We start from the raw sequence: 17,272 nt of genomic DNA, 5'->3' as shown, positions 1-17,272 counted from the left end.
TTTGGTCCAGCAATATTGGTGCCCCTGCTGGCGGACCATTGATGTTGCCAGACCAGAGAATCCCAGATTTGGGGGTTCAGCCTGTATAACTTTATTTAAAAATTGGCATTTAGTTAACAAAGATGTTTTCCTAAAGGTTCATTGCTTTAGAAGTGGCTAAAATAGATGGGCTTCAAAAAGAGATGAGTTTTGATTTTGGCAGCACATATTGCTATTCATGAAAGAAAAACTACAAACTGTGTCAAATTAGAAAAATTGCATTACTGGCTAATTTCAAGTAGATTATCTGGCAGCAGGAATAAAGCTCCTGATGGTTTTGGTTTTTTTTCCTGTCTCAAGTTTTACTATGAACTCTGATAGTTTAATTTGAATACTTAACTGTATTTTGATCCTTTACTATTTGTTTACAGCTTGCATGTCTGCTAGAATGGGGACAGACATTTCTGTTTCATGTAATGTGTCGAGAATTTGAACTGGAAAGACCCAAATCTGTAATAATGTGTCAGCATGGAATTGATCGTCGGTTTTGTGAATCTAAGGTAAAGCTTTCATCAGTTTTGATCCCTCAAGCTGATATATTTGCAGTAGCACAGGTTTAACCTCTCTTGTCTGGCACTATTTGGTCTGGCAAGATCCATGGCCTGGCATAAATTTAGTTATCCCACATATTATGGACATAGCCAAGTTTTTCATGGTCCTGTAAAGTTTGTTTATAGCCACCAGTCCTAGCGCTCAGTCCTAGTGTTCTGTGCTATTATTTAGCACTAATTTACCCCTAAATGTTTTCTAAGAGCCCAGTAAGCAGTGGAAGTGTTGGTAATGCTGCTAAACAATATTAACCTCCTGTGGTTCAGCAAATTCTTTGATTTGGCAACAGTCAGGTCTTGAGGGTGCCAGACTAGAAGGATTGAACCTGTATATTGCAGTAGAATTTGAATCTAACTTGAATCTATCCAAAAGTAGAACAAAGCTACAAATGTGGTTTGGAGCATGTAGATATTTTAGTTAGCCATAATTTGTTAAAGGAAATAATTGTTTCCTTGACTGATGATCCACATGGAAGCCACTCTAAATGCACATGCATCCCATGTGCATAAGGTCAGATTCTTTTGGCAGCAATTTCTGTTTTGGTGATTCCTGCACCCTAGATGTTCATGCTCATTTCATCCACAGGACTAAAGAGTAGAATAGGCATGACCATTTCTCAGTTGCTTCTTATTGCTTATATCAACAAGATAGAATGCCTCTAGTGTCTCTATACTTCTCTGTGCACGGTGCAGTGAGTAGTTAGTTTTTGGGACACATAAACATGCAAATTCCTTATTTTACTTAGGGTCTCATTTTCAGACTATAACACCCCAATCTCTGCTCCTTGTGCAGAGACTCCTGCAAAATAACAAGAGCAAAATCTCTTGGGTTTAAATCTCGCCGCTAGTGTGACACATCACTGACATCTGATGAGCACCCTAGGTACTTGTTTTTTCTAGGAAAGTGATATAGGTATTATATCACTCCTACTCAAAAAAGATTAAAAAAAGAGAAAAGCCCATCTAAAATTGTTCCTCTTGGAGTACTCCTGTGCATGCGTCCTTGGACTTGGAAGAGAAGAATGCATTTAAACTTCAGTCTTTTATTATGTCCCTCTCTTCATGAGTGCTTCAGTGAGTAGAAATTTTTACCTTGAGATTTTGGGTTATATTGACTAAAAGGCATCAGTCATTTGCCTCTATTCTGGCTTTGAACTCTCTAATGGGGTAGGAAGTATCGCTGCTCCAGAGTACCATAACATAGGTTATCCTCTTTGTTGCCTACTGATTCAAGCTACAAGTCTCCTAAATCTGAATCACCTTGCATTCCAGAAAGACATGCAGTGGCCTAAGAAGGACCCCTTTGGCAACTGGGTACTAATTAAGAGAATGTTGGTAGCCACCTTTTGGTACTGAGCTTTCAGGACTCAGTATCTTGCTACTTGGAACTTCTGTACAGGAACTTCTGTACCTTGGAATCATGTTCTTTGGTGCTTAATGTATCAGTCTCTAGTGTGGTGGTAATCGGGGCATTTACGGTACTGAGTGATTTATCGGTAGGCCCAGTTTTGGAATTTCCTCTCCATGAAAGGTTGAGAGTGGTGGTTACTAACTCACCAGAGACTGAGCTTGTTGGTACAGTGGTAAAGATACCTCTGTTACCTACTTCACCCTCTAGCCAGTTAGAGATGACACAACATATCCAGGGCATTCCTTATGGAATGACCACTCCTTTTCTTAAATCCATCAGGGCACAATAGTTACACCTCTTGTATGCATTCTCCTTTGGTAGTACAGTGGGCATGAGGAAGAGATTCTGCAGAGGACTCTGTAAGAGACAACAGGAGATTTTCTAGGGCACATAGGATATATCCTTCCTAGTATTCTCCTGATTTATGTCCCATATCCGAACCCTGGCTCTGCTGGAAATCCCAGGAGGTGCTGCTATGTTCATGTAAGCCTTCATCTTTGGCTCCTTCTAATTTTACATTCCCCCACTACATAACCAGGTCACTGAAAGCATCAGATCCTTGAAAGCAGATAATGAAAGTAATGTGGAAGAACAATTTACCCTGGCTATAATCTCATCTTCTCTCCATGAGCAGAAGTGTTAGATTCCAGGCCAATGAGAATTTGTCTTCCATGGGAAAGATTCCAAGCAGTAGTAGACTTGATCAGCTAAAATGAAACTCATCCAAAAACATCCCTTAGGACATGTCTCAGATTTTGGAACACATGGCTGCCTACACTTGTGTAATAAAGTTTGCCAGACTTTGTCTACACTTCCTTCAAGGATGGACACTCTGTGGACGTGTTTGTTCTTATCCCACATAAAGTCCTCTCATCATTAAACTGGAAAGACCCCAATTCCAGTGTTCAAGGGTTTGTTTTTGTCTGCACCCGTTCCAAGACCGTGGTGATGGATGCCTTTATACAGGGATGAGGGGCTGACCAAAATCAACTATAAACTCAGGGCAGAAAGTCCACTTGGGAAGCTCAGTCTGAAATTTGGAGCTATCCACTGACACGTAATGCATTCCTACCAAGATTCCAGATTATCTGCTATTCATGTCTGACTTCGAGATACATTGGCCATAGATTCCATGGTCAGACCTTCTCCTGTCTTGCACTGGGATTCTGTATCGGTGAAGGAACTGAGGGTTGGATGGTCCTGCCCCACCCTTTTTACCCTCAGGTGAAAGGTGATATAAAGACATCTAAGGAGCAGGGCAGGCCCCAGTGGCACTTCTGATCAAAAGAATCCAATCTCATGTGCACGTGGTGCATACAAACCAAGGCTGGAATCACATGTGAACAACACACCTCAAAGAATCAGTTAATATAGGGCAAGTAATCATTGTTTTAGATCTAATTTGTTCTCTATTAAGTAGGTAATTCAAGTATGATGAAATATATGAAATTAAAATGCTAGCAACATTGAGTGTTTTGTTAAAATATCTCCTCTAGATGAACTGTGTTCCTGGGCCATGTCCAACATCTGATGATTTAAAATACACTATGACACGACTTGCAGTAGATGGAGCAGATCTGTATATTGTAGAACATGGCTGTGCCACCAATATAAAGGTAAAAATTTTTGTCCTCCTCCGTGCTGTGATAATTGTGATAATTATCTTTTCCCATCTGCTACACAGGGAAGCACTTGCTATGTTTTACACAGATTAAATAACTGCATTTATGTTTGTTCTGCAGTAGTGCTTACTTTGCAAATCAGAAGATTAACATATATTTAAGAATTTGTTATTTCATAAAATATAGTTGTTGGAGGCTTAAAGCTTTAACCTGTCTATCTCCTGGTTTCAAAAGTGACTCCTTTTGCTCTTTAGTCACTTGGGCAATTTTGAAAGCTTTACCCTAAGTCCGTTTCCGGTGTCCCATGATAAGCTTGTGCCAGAGCTCAGACCACAACACAGACATCTAATGTAATAGACCATGGGTCAAACTTTCAAAAGTACATTATTCTTATTTTCAGTATTTTTCCAATATCTCCCTAAAACTCTCCCTGCTCCCAAAACAGTGAAGAATAAAAATATTTCCCTCATAAAAATCTCACTTTTCAATTTTTAAAAGTTGGCATCCTGGCCATATTCTGGAGGAAAATCATTTTTCTTTCTCAGTTTGAGAATTTGAAAATAGGGTTTTGTATATGAACAGTAAGTGTTATGACTAATCTTATTAACGAGAGAGTCAAAGGAAAGATTGGTGGGCATCTGCAGCTTAATTAGCTTTGCACTAGCCTGAATAGATGGTTAAGCCTGAATCTGCTGCAGGAGTTAAGATAAAAAGGTACAAAGCAAGGGCTTCAGCCAGTATTTTGTGGAGGAAAGGGGCTCCCTCCTGTGTATTTCTGCAGAATTGCTAGACTTATGCCTAGTCAGAGAAATAGTATATGATTAGGTAAAGGCTAATCTATAGATTCAAGGTGGCAGAGTTTAGATTCTTGATTTGCGTGCTCAATGTGATGATTCTTGAGGTGGCCATGACTGAGAGTCACTTTCTTACCCCTGCTTTTAGTGAGAGAAAGACTTGTGGCTTAACTGAGTATCAGCTCCATGATCCTTCCAATATGTTTGAGGGGATTTATCAGCCTTTATTTGGCCGTACAGGTTAAAAAGAGGTGTACCTGTGTTGATTGAAACATTCCCTTGTTCAGCCCCTTTTATGCTGAACACTTACAGAAATACCAGGTGTGTTACCAGCAAGGAAGCCGTATACTTGATTCAGCTCATGGTCAGCACATACTTCACATGAGATGTATATTTATAAGGAAAACAATTTTATCGTCAAAGATGGAAATTTAAGAGAGGGCAAATAAGAATAATAGGAATAAGTTACATATAACACAAAAGTATAAAATGCTTTCTAGGGATTAAATTTAATTTAACAGGTTAGCCTTGTGTCCAAGGATGTTTATTTCAGTCCAAACATTTCAGTAAAGGCTGGCTGTAATCCTGTTTTCCTGAATGTAATCACATTGCCCAAATACTTTCTTAAGATAAAGAGTTGCGTTTTTGCCTTCTCCTTATAGCCCTCTAAATTAATTTCCTTCTAGAGACAGGACAGACCCTTGAGGGTCATTCTGCAGTGCCTGTTTCTCTGCTGACATCCTTCTGTTGATTTAATGTATAAATAAGGCTTCTGTTGTGTTGGTTTCCAATGCTCAATTTACATGTGAACCAAGAGACAGGTGAATATACATCCTGGCTGTGTCTAGACTGGCCAGTTTTTCCGGAAAATCAGCCACTTTTCCGGAAAAACTTGCCAGCTGTCTACACTGGCCGCTTGAATTTCTGCAAAAGCACTGATGATCTCGTGTAAGATTGTCAGTGTTTTTGCGGAAATACTATGCTGCTCCCATTCGGGCAAAAATCCTTTTGCACAAAACTTTTGCGCAAAAGGTTCAGTGTAGACAGCCCAGATTTGTTTTCCGCAAAAAAGCCCTGATCGCGAAAATGGCGATCGGGGCTTTTTTGCGGAAAAGCACGTCTAGATTGGCACGGACACTTTTCCACAAAAAGTGCTTTTGCGGAAAAGCATCCGTGCCAATCTAGACGCTCTTTTCCGAAAATGTTTTTAACAGATAACTTTTCCGTTAAAAGCATTTCCGGAAAATCATGCCAGTCTAGACGTAGCCCCTTTGTCTGACAGAAACCTCTTTGTCAACGTAGCCTTGATATAGATTTCAGAAACATATATTTTATACATATATAATACCTTACATAGTATCTGTCCATACATTTCACAATAATATCAATGGCTTTCATTCAAGATGTTACATGACACTCTCTTTGGTAAACCAAATGTATGAACCAGGACCAGGATATTCCCAAAACTTGTTGGCATTGAGGGCTGAAGCTTGATTGTTTTTAAAAATTAATATTGATTTCAAACAGATATTTATTTGATTAATTGGGGGGCAGGAGAGGGAATAGAGACTTCATCCCAGAATCACGCTCCACAGAATTAAAACTAATAAGCTCAGCATCTTGAAGAGAACCCTGGAGTTTCTGGCAAAGACTTTCACACTGAGAGCAAAGCGAAGTCTTAGCCACTTTTATTAAAACATTTAGTAAAGACAAAAAAGCTCCAAACCACATAAACATATTGCAATCATATAGTATTAGGAATATTTTTAGTCTCATGCCCTGCATATGCTCATATATTTACGTGAGGGTAACTGTTGGACCATTTTATGTATATAAGGGTCATAGGCCCACTTTCGCTTAATCAGGTTAGCATAAATAATGTCTTCCAGGGTACAGGACTGTAGGTCCCTTGTGTTGTTGTTAAGTAAATTAAAAGGCTGAGGTAACTCTATGGTCTACAGAGGTTTTAGGGTCAGAATCAATTATGCAACTTGTGCTCTATCAACAAATATTTTCACTGAATAACATGTAAGTGCATCACAGAGTAATACATTGTTGAATTCAGAATAGATGGATGCTTTCTGGAGGCCATTGTAACCCTAACCAAACCAAACCACACCAAACAACAGCAACAAAACCTAGCTGTTTCAGGTTATACTTATAAAATTCCTGACACTTCTAATATGCAGATGTTAATCATAACTTTAATTAGAAGAGTACATTTTATTGTCTTTTTACAAGTGGAGAGCCTGAGGAAGAGATCCATCCCAGGCCACAAAGGATCTTGATTTCACATGTGTGGCTAAATGTAGTTCCTGACCAGTAGGCCAGCTTTATCTTTCTTCAAATAATATAGAGTTGTATCTTTCTGGGACTGCATTTTATGGGTCCTGTAATTAGTTTTCAGTTAGTCTTTTTTGTGGTTTAATCTTTAACTGTTCAAATGTTCTTTTTAAATTGTATTTTCAGATGGGTGCTGTACGTGTTGCTAACTGTAACCTCCACAATCAGTTTGTTGGAGAGGGTATAAGTGCTGCTATCCAAGACCTTCAGCTGAGACAATACATTGAGCAAGCAAACAACTGCAGAGTTGGTCTTCAGCCTTCAATTCTGAGGAGGGCATACTGGCTAGAAGCTGGGTCTCTGAGTTTGGGACTCATCACTGCTGATATTGCTTTAGCTGTGGATCATCATTCTAAACATGAAGTGCAAAGACATTTCTTAGAAATTCATGATAGCAGAATTAAGAGGTAAGTGAAATTATTGGAGGAAGTAAGGTTACCATTTTTAATGTCTTTGCAATTGATACATTTTATTCATGAGAGTGTATTTTTAAAGTTCTGATTATTAAACACTTGCTTAAAAATTAGACTGTACTCACTTGATAGGTAGATTTCTGACAATCACCTATGTAAGTAAGGTGCTCAGAAGAGATTAACCATTTGGTTGTCAACTTCTTGGACAAGACAACTTGAATAATTTTGGTATTTTTAGCAATGTGTAGTACAGTGATGTCAAAATATGGAGAAGAAAATCAATTTTTAATCGTTGGCCTAAGCTACAAAGATACTGCCTTTCGTCTACACTGGAGCTCCTACTGATCTGAAGGCATAGACTTATATAAAGTTTAATGAAAAATATGGCCGTGGGGGGAATAACTAAAGTTTCTTTTAGTAATTTGCCATATAGCATCCATGAGTGAGAAGGGAAAAGTGATGCAAGTCACTCTTACGATCACCACTATTTTTGCCCTTTGTTTAGCCATTTTTGTTGACAGCTGGTTTGTGTGCAGTTGTATGACTATTTTATACATACCTACTTTTAAATAAATCTGTTTCTCGAAGAGTCCTAACTAACTTTTGAGTTAACATCTTATCTGGATGAATGAGGGCAGCTGACAAATACTGTGAACTTATTACAAATTATTATATATTAGGCCATGTTACTGAACATTTAATTTGAACCAGTCATGAAGCCTATCTAGATACAATCAGCAATCCATGTGTTTACCACCACTAATTTGGAGAATTGGAGTAAAATGCATTCTGAAACTGGAAAAGTGACAAAATGAGCTGTATTCAATAATAATGCAAATTGTTGAAGACTAAAATTGTGTAAAAACAGACTGTTGTAAGTTTGTAAAAATAAATCAAGATGAGCTCACCAGCAGGTGACAAAAAGAGAACAAATTTGTGGTTATCATGGTGTATTACTGGAAAGAGAATCAACAGTGCAATGAAGTTGCTGAAGAAGCTGGATAAGTTCTTCAGCTGATATAAATTATCATAGATCCATTGACTTCAGTGGAGCTATGACATTTTACACCAGCTGAGGATCTGCACTGCCAGTGCCATATTTAACTAAAGATATTCATGTAAATACAATATTATAATACGAAGATATTAATGCAAAGAAAGATAATACTTTTTCTCTGAATTGGTTATCCCTAACTAGGGTACATTGTTCAGTATTGGGCATCACATTTCAAAGATGACATATAAATTGAAGTTCAGTAATAAGTGATAGATAATGTTTGAATAATAACATCTTCTATGTGAGGAAAGGCTCAGAACTGAGTGTATTTAGTCTGAGGAAAAGTCCGTAAGAAGAGACAGGATTTAAGAGCATATATCATCTCATTAGTCATATAGGACTAAGCAAGAAATTATGGAAATACACTGCAGTAGGGAAAATTTAGGCTAACATTAAGGAAAAACTGAAACCAGAAAAAATTGTTGGATTGCTGGAACTGCCATTTGTTAAGATTACAAAATGTAGATGATATAGGATTTAATGTTAGGGCTCAGTCCTGCTGTGAAAAGACTGGAACTAGTTAAACCACACCCTTACATGACAATGGAGATGACCCTTGCGTGACAATGGAGAGGATTACTACCTTCAGGTGATATAAAAATACAGCTTCAAAAATAGCCCCAGGAGTCAAAGTTGACACAGAATGGCATTTTTTATTACTTTCTTTCAAACACACTTTTCTTGTAGGAAAGCACTGGTAGATACTTCTGAAACAGTTCCATATGCTTTGCAGAACCATGAACTATTAATACTAAGACCTCTCTTTCCTAATTTATGGAAATATTTTTGGTTTTTGGAAAGAATGACATATATTTGAAACTAAACTGTATAGTACTTAGTGTCTTTGTAGATGTGTTCAATGTATGTATCTGCATTGTGTGTGTATACACGGTTTTATTAAATTTTAAATGAATCAACAAAATGGGAGTTGGTATGTGAGAGAGACATTCTGAATCTCGGCTTCACAGGGTGAGTTTATATGTACCTAAATCTCAGTGCATTATTGCTTCTTGATTTTGCTTTTGTTTTCCTTTGCATAGGTTATGGTTTTTGTGGCCAGATGATAATGTGAAGAACAAAAGAAGCAAGAACAAATGTGGCTGTCTTGGTGGCTGCCGATTCTTTGGTGGCACAGTAACAGGACTAGACTTCTTCAAGCTGGAAGAGATGACGCCTTCAAGTAGCTCTGCCTTTTCAAGTACAAGTGCAGAATCTGATATGTTTTATGGACAGTCTTTATTGCAGCCAGGAGAATGGATTATTACCAAGGAGATTCCCAAAATTATAGATAGTAAGAATAAAATGTGTACTATTTCATATGCAGTTTTGTTCCACTTACTGAGAAGTGTAGATTCTGATCTGTACAACACATTTTCTAGAATCTTAACTGGTTCTTGGTAAATGAATGGTAGTTTATTACTAAATAGTGTGAACATAATTCTACTATATGTGATACAATCGCATGTGGCCTAATAAAGCTCCAAAATTGGGAAGTATGTACTAAAATTCAGTGGGTGCTAATCTACCCAATCTATACAGAGGGAACAGTCTACAGTTGCTTTCTGGGTAGTATGGTGCTTGAGGATTTTATGTCCACTTGTAGTAAATTATCTAAATTGGGCATCAGTCAATGGGGAAGTCTAGTGTTTTGCCTTTTAATGCTTCTAACTGTCTTCATACATTTTTGTGAGTGCAATATATATGTATATATATTTATTTATTTGAATGCTGCAGCTGTTTTTTTAAGAGGGGGAGAAGAACTGTTGTTAATTCTTGGTACCACAAAATGTTCATATTTTTAATTGATCTATATCTCTCTTGTATTTAGGTAAGACAAATGGTGTAAAAAGAAAAGATTGGGACTGCAGATCAGTGGGTATAGACATAGAGAGAAAAGCCCAGCACTTGAGTCTGCAAGTACCATTGCGATCCCATAGCTCTTCCTCATCTTCAGAGGAAAACAGCAGTTCGAGTGCTGCCCTTCCCTTGCTTGCAGGTGAGAAGGAAAGCCCTTCTTCTGTCACTGAAGATCACATAGGACAAAAGGAGTTCTTGTGTGGTGCAAAGAGGGAAGATGGTCATGGAAGGTTAGTACTCTATCCAACGCAGAAATTTATTTGTAGTATTATGGATAAGGCTGAGTAAACCAGTGCAAAATTCAAACACAGCTGATGATTTCTAACAGTATTCCTGAAATGAATTCCTGTTACTTCAAATACAAAAGTTGACTCATTAATTTCTGATCTGCATAGAAATTCTGACATGCATGATAATAGCATGTACCTAGATGTTTCTCATTTGTGCACTGACCAACTAGAAGATGGCCTCAGTTACTACAAAACTTCGCTGTGGCTTAGTGTGCATGTTCTGTATTGTTAAAATAATTTCTCATATGAATAGATGTTTTATTTGACAATTATTATTTCCTCCGTTGTGTTGATAAGTTCACAGAACTGTTCCTTTAACTGTGTGTTAATACTTGTCAGCAATGTAAGATTTACACCATATAAATTTTTTTTTTCTATTTCTAGTACTCCAGCAGATGTTTCAGGAAGCAGTCCCGTGTCTCCAAACAACCAGGAAAGGTCTGTAGGTCAGTCTCCGCTTAGGTCTCCTTTGAAACGGCAAGCATCTGTGTGTTCTACCCGACTTGGGAGCACCAAGAGCCTTACTGCAGCCTTTTACGGTGATAAGCAGCCTGTTGCGGTTGGTGTTCAGTTCAGTAGTGATGTGTCTCGCAGTGATGAGAACGTCTTGGATTCTCCAAAGCAGAGGAGAAGCTTTGGTTCTTTTCCATACACACCATCTGCAGATTCAAACTCCTTTCACCAATATCGCTCAATGGACTCTAGCATGTCAATGGCTGATAGTGAAGCCTATTTTTCAGCAGCTGAAGAGTTTGAGCCAGTAAGCAGTGATGAAGGTCCAGGAACCTATCCAGGAAGGAAAAAGAGAAAGAAACAAGCCCAGCAAATTGAGTATAATAGAGGGTCGATCTATCACAGTGTAGAAGGACCTCTAACTAGTACAGTTCGTGGAGAAGCCAGTCAAGATCCAAAGACTTTGCCAATCAAGACTCATGCTTCACAGGCTTCATTTGTTTCAGCATTGGGAGGAGAGGATGATCTTGCTGAGCAGATGTATATCATGGAAGCTGAAAAGGCTGTTGAGAGTGATCAAATAACTTCCCATCAGCCTATAATGACCTGTTACCAAAGTTATCTTACCCAGTTTCAGGTGGTGAACTGGTCAGTAAAGCATCCAACAAACAAAAGAACCTCAAAATCTTCCCTACATCGACCTTTAGACCTTGATACCCCAACTAGTGAAGAAAGCTCTTCGTCTTTTGAGCATCTTTCTGTTCCAACTTTTAAGGTATGGGAAAAAATAGCTAAGAAGGAAACAAGTGGCCTAGGAAGGCTAGAATGTGCTGTGCTAAGGAATTCCTATTAACTAGGTCAAAGGAAATTTGAAACAATTTGCTGTTGGTTATTAGGAGTTGTGATCTCTTGATATTAAATGCTTAGGATTTAAAAACAGAAGGCTTTGTAAAAAAAGAGAAGAATTAATTACTGTTTTGTGTGTGAAAAGTGAATTTGAATTATTGAGAGCTTTGTAACTCTCATACTGCACTCATGTTTTTGAATGACATCAAGTAGGATGTGATTTGTAGTGTAGTTTCTGACAAAATGTACTTACAGTATACTTGTTTAACTCCCCCACCAAAGCTTAGCACTTCAGTTAGTTGTGGTTAACTATACTGTGTTATATAGGCTGTTAACAGCTTTACCTCAAAGTAAAATTGAGAATCCCAGATTTAGACTACAAGGTGCTGAGTCACCCCCCCCCCCCCAAAGAAGTAACTGTCTTGTACCGTTTTAGATTGTTAAACAGGGTCTCTCAGCTAATGCTTTGCTGGACAGAGGCATGCAGCTTACAGGATCAACATCCAAGTGAGTAAAAGACTGCATTACAGCAGAGGTCTTCAAACTGGGGGGAAGGTGCTGCTGGGGCCCTGAGCAGCCCTCACAGCTTATGGGGAGAAAGAATCACTTAGTTCCTGACCAGGAATCCTGGCTGCTAACCCTCAGCACCCAGGGCTTTGCTCCCAGCTGTTGTGGCAGGTCTCACACATGGGTCCTCGCTACCAGCCTTAGCCCTTTGCTGAGACTCTGCTCCTGCCCTAGCTCCCAGCTATGGGCCTCTTTCGTATTTCCCTCCCGTGCACCCCTGAGCTGTAGCTCTGCTCCCAGTCACTGCTTAGTGGGGGGGGAGGGGTGCAGAAAGTTTGGAGACCACTGCATTATAGTGTTGGTATGGTTTAAATGAGAGGTGATGGTTTGTGTAATACAGGTTGGACCTCCCAGATCTGGCCCTCTCAGGACTTGACTGGTCCCGAATGAGGGGATTTTCTGGATCAGGAGAGGTCCCTTCCCCCCCATGGCCTGTGCTGAATGCTGTCAAGACCTTCCTCTCCCCTCCCTGGCCTGGGCAGTCGTGGCTCCCCAGGCCAGAGCTCGTGGCTGCTGCCGGCCCTGCCCCCCGCTGCTGCCCAGCCACTGGGGTCAGAACTTTCCAGTGTGCCACCTGTCTGCACCCACTCCCCAACACAAGGCTCCCGGTGTGAGTCACCAGCCCTCCTGCCATGCTCCTGTCCCACGGCCAAACCTCCCTATACCTGAGATCGGTGGTCTAGGAACATCTGTGAAACATCTCTTGCTAGCTATATTAAAATATGGCTGGTGTCAGTGGCATTTTTGTTATCTATTTATTTCAGAATTAATTTTAGTACTGTATGTCTTATTTTAAGGCTTTTTTGTACTCCTCACCCAAGTATATGAGAACCTCACAAACATTACAGGAGTGTCCCTACATGGGGGAATATTTATAGACTGTGAATTGAGTCCCAAGTGATTTGCCAAGGAAGCCTGTGGCAGAACCAAAAGTAGAATTTGGATATAGTGATTAAGGCGTTAGACTGGGACTCTTGAAATCTTCCTTTTATTAATGGAATAAAAATTCTATTAATGTTGAGAGTTGCCATGACCAATATTGTTTTAACACTGTCTTAACCAGTGTTCATGTCAGTCATGCAGGTGAAGAATTTCAGCAAACAGAGGCCAATTTTGCTATCAGTGCATGCAAGTAAGCATTCCCCAATTCAGAGTTCTAGCATATGTAAATAGGTACTTTTCACATCTGAGGTTTATATACATAGCCTATTACAAATCTGGTCTATTATAGACTCATAGACTTTAAGGTCAGAAGGGACCATTATGATCATCTAGTCTGACCCCCTGCACAGTGCAGGCCACAAAATCTCACCCACCCCTCCTAGAATAATCCTCTCACCTATATCTCAGATATTGAAGCCTTCAAATACTTTGAAGACCCCAAGATGCAGAGAATCCTCTAGCTGTGATCCCTACCCCATGCTACAGAGGAAGGCGAAAAACCTCCAGGGCCTCTGCCAATCTACCCTGGAGGAAAATTCCTTCCCGACCCCAAATATGGCGATCAGCTAAACCCTGAGCATGTGGGCAAGACTTCTCAGCCAGACACCCAGAAAGTTCTCTATAGTAACTCCTATCATCCCTCCATTGACCTATTTCCCACTGATAATGAATGGTCAATTAGTTTCCAAGATCATGTAATCTCATCACACCATCCCCTTCATAAACCCATCTAGTTTAATCTTGAAACCAGATAGATCTTTTGCCCCCACTACTTCCCTTGGAAGGCCGTTCCAGAACCTCACTCCTCTAATGGTTAGAAACCTTCGTCTAATCTCAAGTCTAAACTTCCTACTAGCCAGCTTATATCCATTTGTTCTTGTGTCCACATTGGTATTAAGCTTAAATAATTCCTCTCCCTCCCTGGTATTTATCCCTCTAATATATTTAAAGAGTGCAATCATGTCCCCCCTCAGCCTTCTTTTGGTTAAGGTAAACAAGCCAAGCTCCTTGAGTCTCCTTTCATAAGACAGGTTTTCCATTCCTCGGATCATCCTAGTGGCCCTTCTTTGTACCTGTTCCAGTTTGAATTCATCCTTCTTAAACATTATGCTTACTCTGAAAAGTATCTATGTCTTGAAGACGCTTCTCATTCCTATAGACCCTTCTGTTGAAATAAAAAAGGCTTGTTTAGTGTTGCATTTCTTGCTCAAGGCTCTGATTCTTTTGGAGTAGCTATAGAATAAGAAAATATAATATTACTATACATTTTGTAATGCCTGTTTTGAAACTTTAAATAACGCATGTCTATTTGACTTGTTTAGTACACCATATACTCCTTTGGAAAAGAAAACCATGGATAATACAGATGATGAAACAGTAACAGAAGAATGGACGCTGGATCATCCAATCTCCCAGACTAGAACAACAGCTATAGTGGAAGTAAAGGGCACTATTGATGTTGTTCTTACTCCTCTGGTAGCAGAAGCTTTAGACAGGTATTCTATTTTATTTACTTTAAGATATATGTTTAAAATTACTAGCTATTAGAAGACCAATTACTAAAATGAAAACTTGTGGATAATCTAGTTGTGTGTGTGTGTGTGTGTATATATAGGCTTTGGAAAAAGAGCAGATTTTATATAATGACTGGAATAACAGGTGATGTCCTGCTCTTATCCCACCTTAGAAAAGGCTAATTTATGTAATTTCACAAGACTGCATTATAGCAGAGGTCCTCAAACTAGGGAGCGGGAGAGTTTTGCTGGGACCAAGACCAGCCACCAGAGAGGGTGGAAAGAGAGAACCACCCAACTCCACACCAGCTCCTGGTCCTGTGCCAGGGATCCTGGCTACTAGCCCTGAGTGGCCAGGGCTCTGCTCGGGGCCCTTGCTACTAGTCTCACCCCTTTGCTAAGGCTCAGCTTCCACCTCAGCCTTGTCTCCCTTACCATTTTCCATGTTTCCCTCCCCCTGCTCCCCTGAGATGCAGCCCCATTCCCAGCCCCAGCTTGCGGGGGGAGGAGGAGGAGTAAAAAAATGTAGAGAGCGTTGCATTATAGTGCTGGTATAGCTTTAAATGAGAGATGAACAAGAGAGCTAGAAAAAATGTAATCCTGACTTGTGGCCTTCTCTGTCTCCTCCTTGGAAATTAAACTTTCTTTTGTGAACTGATTCTTTCTTCTCTTATAGGTATATAGAAGCAATGGTACATTGTGCTAGCACTCAACATCCAGCAGCAATTGTGGATCATCTGCATTGTAAAGTCCTGAGAGAAGCTGTACAGAACAGTAAAACAACTTTTTCAGAAAATGTACGGAAACTACAAACTTTCAGAAAGTTTTGGGAGAGCAGAAGCATGTATATTTTTATTGGATTGGGTGGAATGCAAGAAAAACTTGTAACATTATAAATGTCTTTATTTCAGATTCAATTTTGATCTTATCTGATAGTTAAGGAGGCATGCACGTTTGTTATAACCAGATGTTCTCCTTGATGTGATTGAGCACATACATATTCCAGTTCCAATGTCTGCATTCCTAGTGCACTTGAGTAAAAGATTTTTAGCTAATAGTATCCATTTTGCATGTGCATACGCTATGCATGTGCTTATACTTCCATTAATGGCAGAAATGACAGTCACCCCACTCCTGCCTTATTTCTTCCTCGGTACCTATGGCTATGAGTTGGAGCTCCAGTGTTGCATGGAGCTCATATAGTCTTTTATTTGTTTAATATGTAGATAGTTTGTAGTGTGTGTTCACTGTTGTGTAAATAAGGTTTTAGTTTGTTTACTGAGCAGGGAGTTGGTTGTTTTCATATTGCCTGATATGTAAAGGCAAAGGGCACCCAGTGAAGAGATGGTCAACTGTTGGTCTTTCTGGGAGGCAGAAATCTCATGAGATTCTCTTGAGTAGAGCGGCCAGTTGTCCTGATATGAAGGACATTATCTTACATATGCAAACTATTACCCACTTACCATCCTTAATTTTTCACACTTGGTACCTGGTCACTGTACTCTTGAGGGAGTACCTCATGGAAAAATCCATGCAATTGGCCTTAGATCCAGGCCAATGTGGATCTGAATGGGCTAAGAATTTATCATCCCCAAGTGCTCTCATTTAGTCTTTGGGCCACATTCTGACCCTCAAAAGACAAAAGCTTATGAAGACACGCAGGGAGTAGAGGCATCACTCTTCTTGTCTGAGTCATTTTCCAGGTCAGTGAGTGAGGTATTCCGACTCTTGGAAGGAAGAGACAGAGTCAAGACCCAAAAAGGGCTCCTAAGGCTCCTACAAGAACTGTAGTTATAGGATTTTGATTGATAAGGGCCCTCCTAAGTTCTCTGAACTTCAGGACCAAAGACATCAAGAGTGCCACTCCCCACTACTGGTAAGTCTGGTGCTCATCAGTGCTGTCAAGATCATATAGTACACTGTAACTCCAGTGCTGATAGCACCAGGGCTACTGATATTGATGGCAGTGTCCTCCACATCAGCATGGGGAATACCTGTGACAGATATCTCAGCTATGAGTACCATCATGCCTGCTGGACACTGTTGTTCTGAAGAATCTGGTCTTGAGCACGAGGCACATGTGCATCTAAAATGGCATCCATGGAGACATGTCAAGAATCAACAGTTACAGAACTGTTATTTACACTATAGGATAGCAGAAAAATCTATACTACTATATTAGATAAACAGTGTGGTATTATTAATTAGTATAATTTTGTATAGTACATATTGGGCTGGATTCTTGACTGTTGTAAATTTGACATAACTCTGTCTGGTATTCTTCCAACAGATTTTTTTATGTAATACATAATTTATCATAGTTCATTTTTTTAAAATAATTTCAGAAAGTTGTGTTTTGAGATTGTGGGCTAGACTTCTGCTAAAAAGAAGCCATAAAAGCATATCTATCTTTTTATGAGAGGAATGGAAGAAAGGCAGGCCATGTGATCACTTACAAAACTGTCAGTATTTTGAAATTAATTGTACAATTCTCCTCCTCCACAATTAGGGATTTTTTTCTGTCCCTGCTAATGATTCTTTTTATTTTTAATGTACTTCCTATCAAAGCAACTAAT

The 17,272-nt window shown here is 39.5% G+C and overlaps 1 protein-coding gene across 14 annotated transcripts in view; it reads left to right on the top strand.

Annotated features, from left to right (window-relative positions):
* The window catches only part of BLTP1 (bridge-like lipid transfer protein family member 1), a 222,200-nt gene that overhangs the window by 94,722 nt on the left and 110,206 nt on the right, over nucleotides 1–17,272 (top strand). For all 14 annotated transcript variants that reach the window (XM_075929830.2, XM_075929833.2, XM_075929841.2 and 11 more), the window contains exons 23-31: nucleotides 411–539; nucleotides 3,495–3,614; nucleotides 6,884–7,164; nucleotides 9,268–9,518; nucleotides 10,056–10,314; nucleotides 10,759–11,602; nucleotides 12,110–12,180; nucleotides 14,505–14,678; nucleotides 15,373–15,493. In XM_075929830.2, coding sequence (XP_075785945.2) covers nucleotides 411–539; nucleotides 3,495–3,614; nucleotides 6,884–7,164; nucleotides 9,268–9,518; nucleotides 10,056–10,314; nucleotides 10,759–11,602; nucleotides 12,110–12,180; nucleotides 14,505–14,678; nucleotides 15,373–15,493 — 2,250 coding nt within the window. The remainder of the gene's footprint in view (nucleotides 1–410; nucleotides 540–3,494; nucleotides 3,615–6,883; nucleotides 7,165–9,267; nucleotides 9,519–10,055; nucleotides 10,315–10,758; nucleotides 11,603–12,109; nucleotides 12,181–14,504; nucleotides 14,679–15,372; nucleotides 15,494–17,272) is intronic.

Source organism: Pelodiscus sinensis, chromosome 4 (genome assembly GCF_052426305.1).
Source record: "Pelodiscus sinensis isolate ZL-2025 chromosome 4, ASM5242630v1, whole genome shotgun sequence".
Classification (NCBI taxonomy): Eukaryota; Metazoa; Chordata; order Testudines; family Trionychidae; genus Pelodiscus; species Pelodiscus sinensis.
This window is presented reverse-complemented; position numbering and strand designations above follow the sequence as displayed.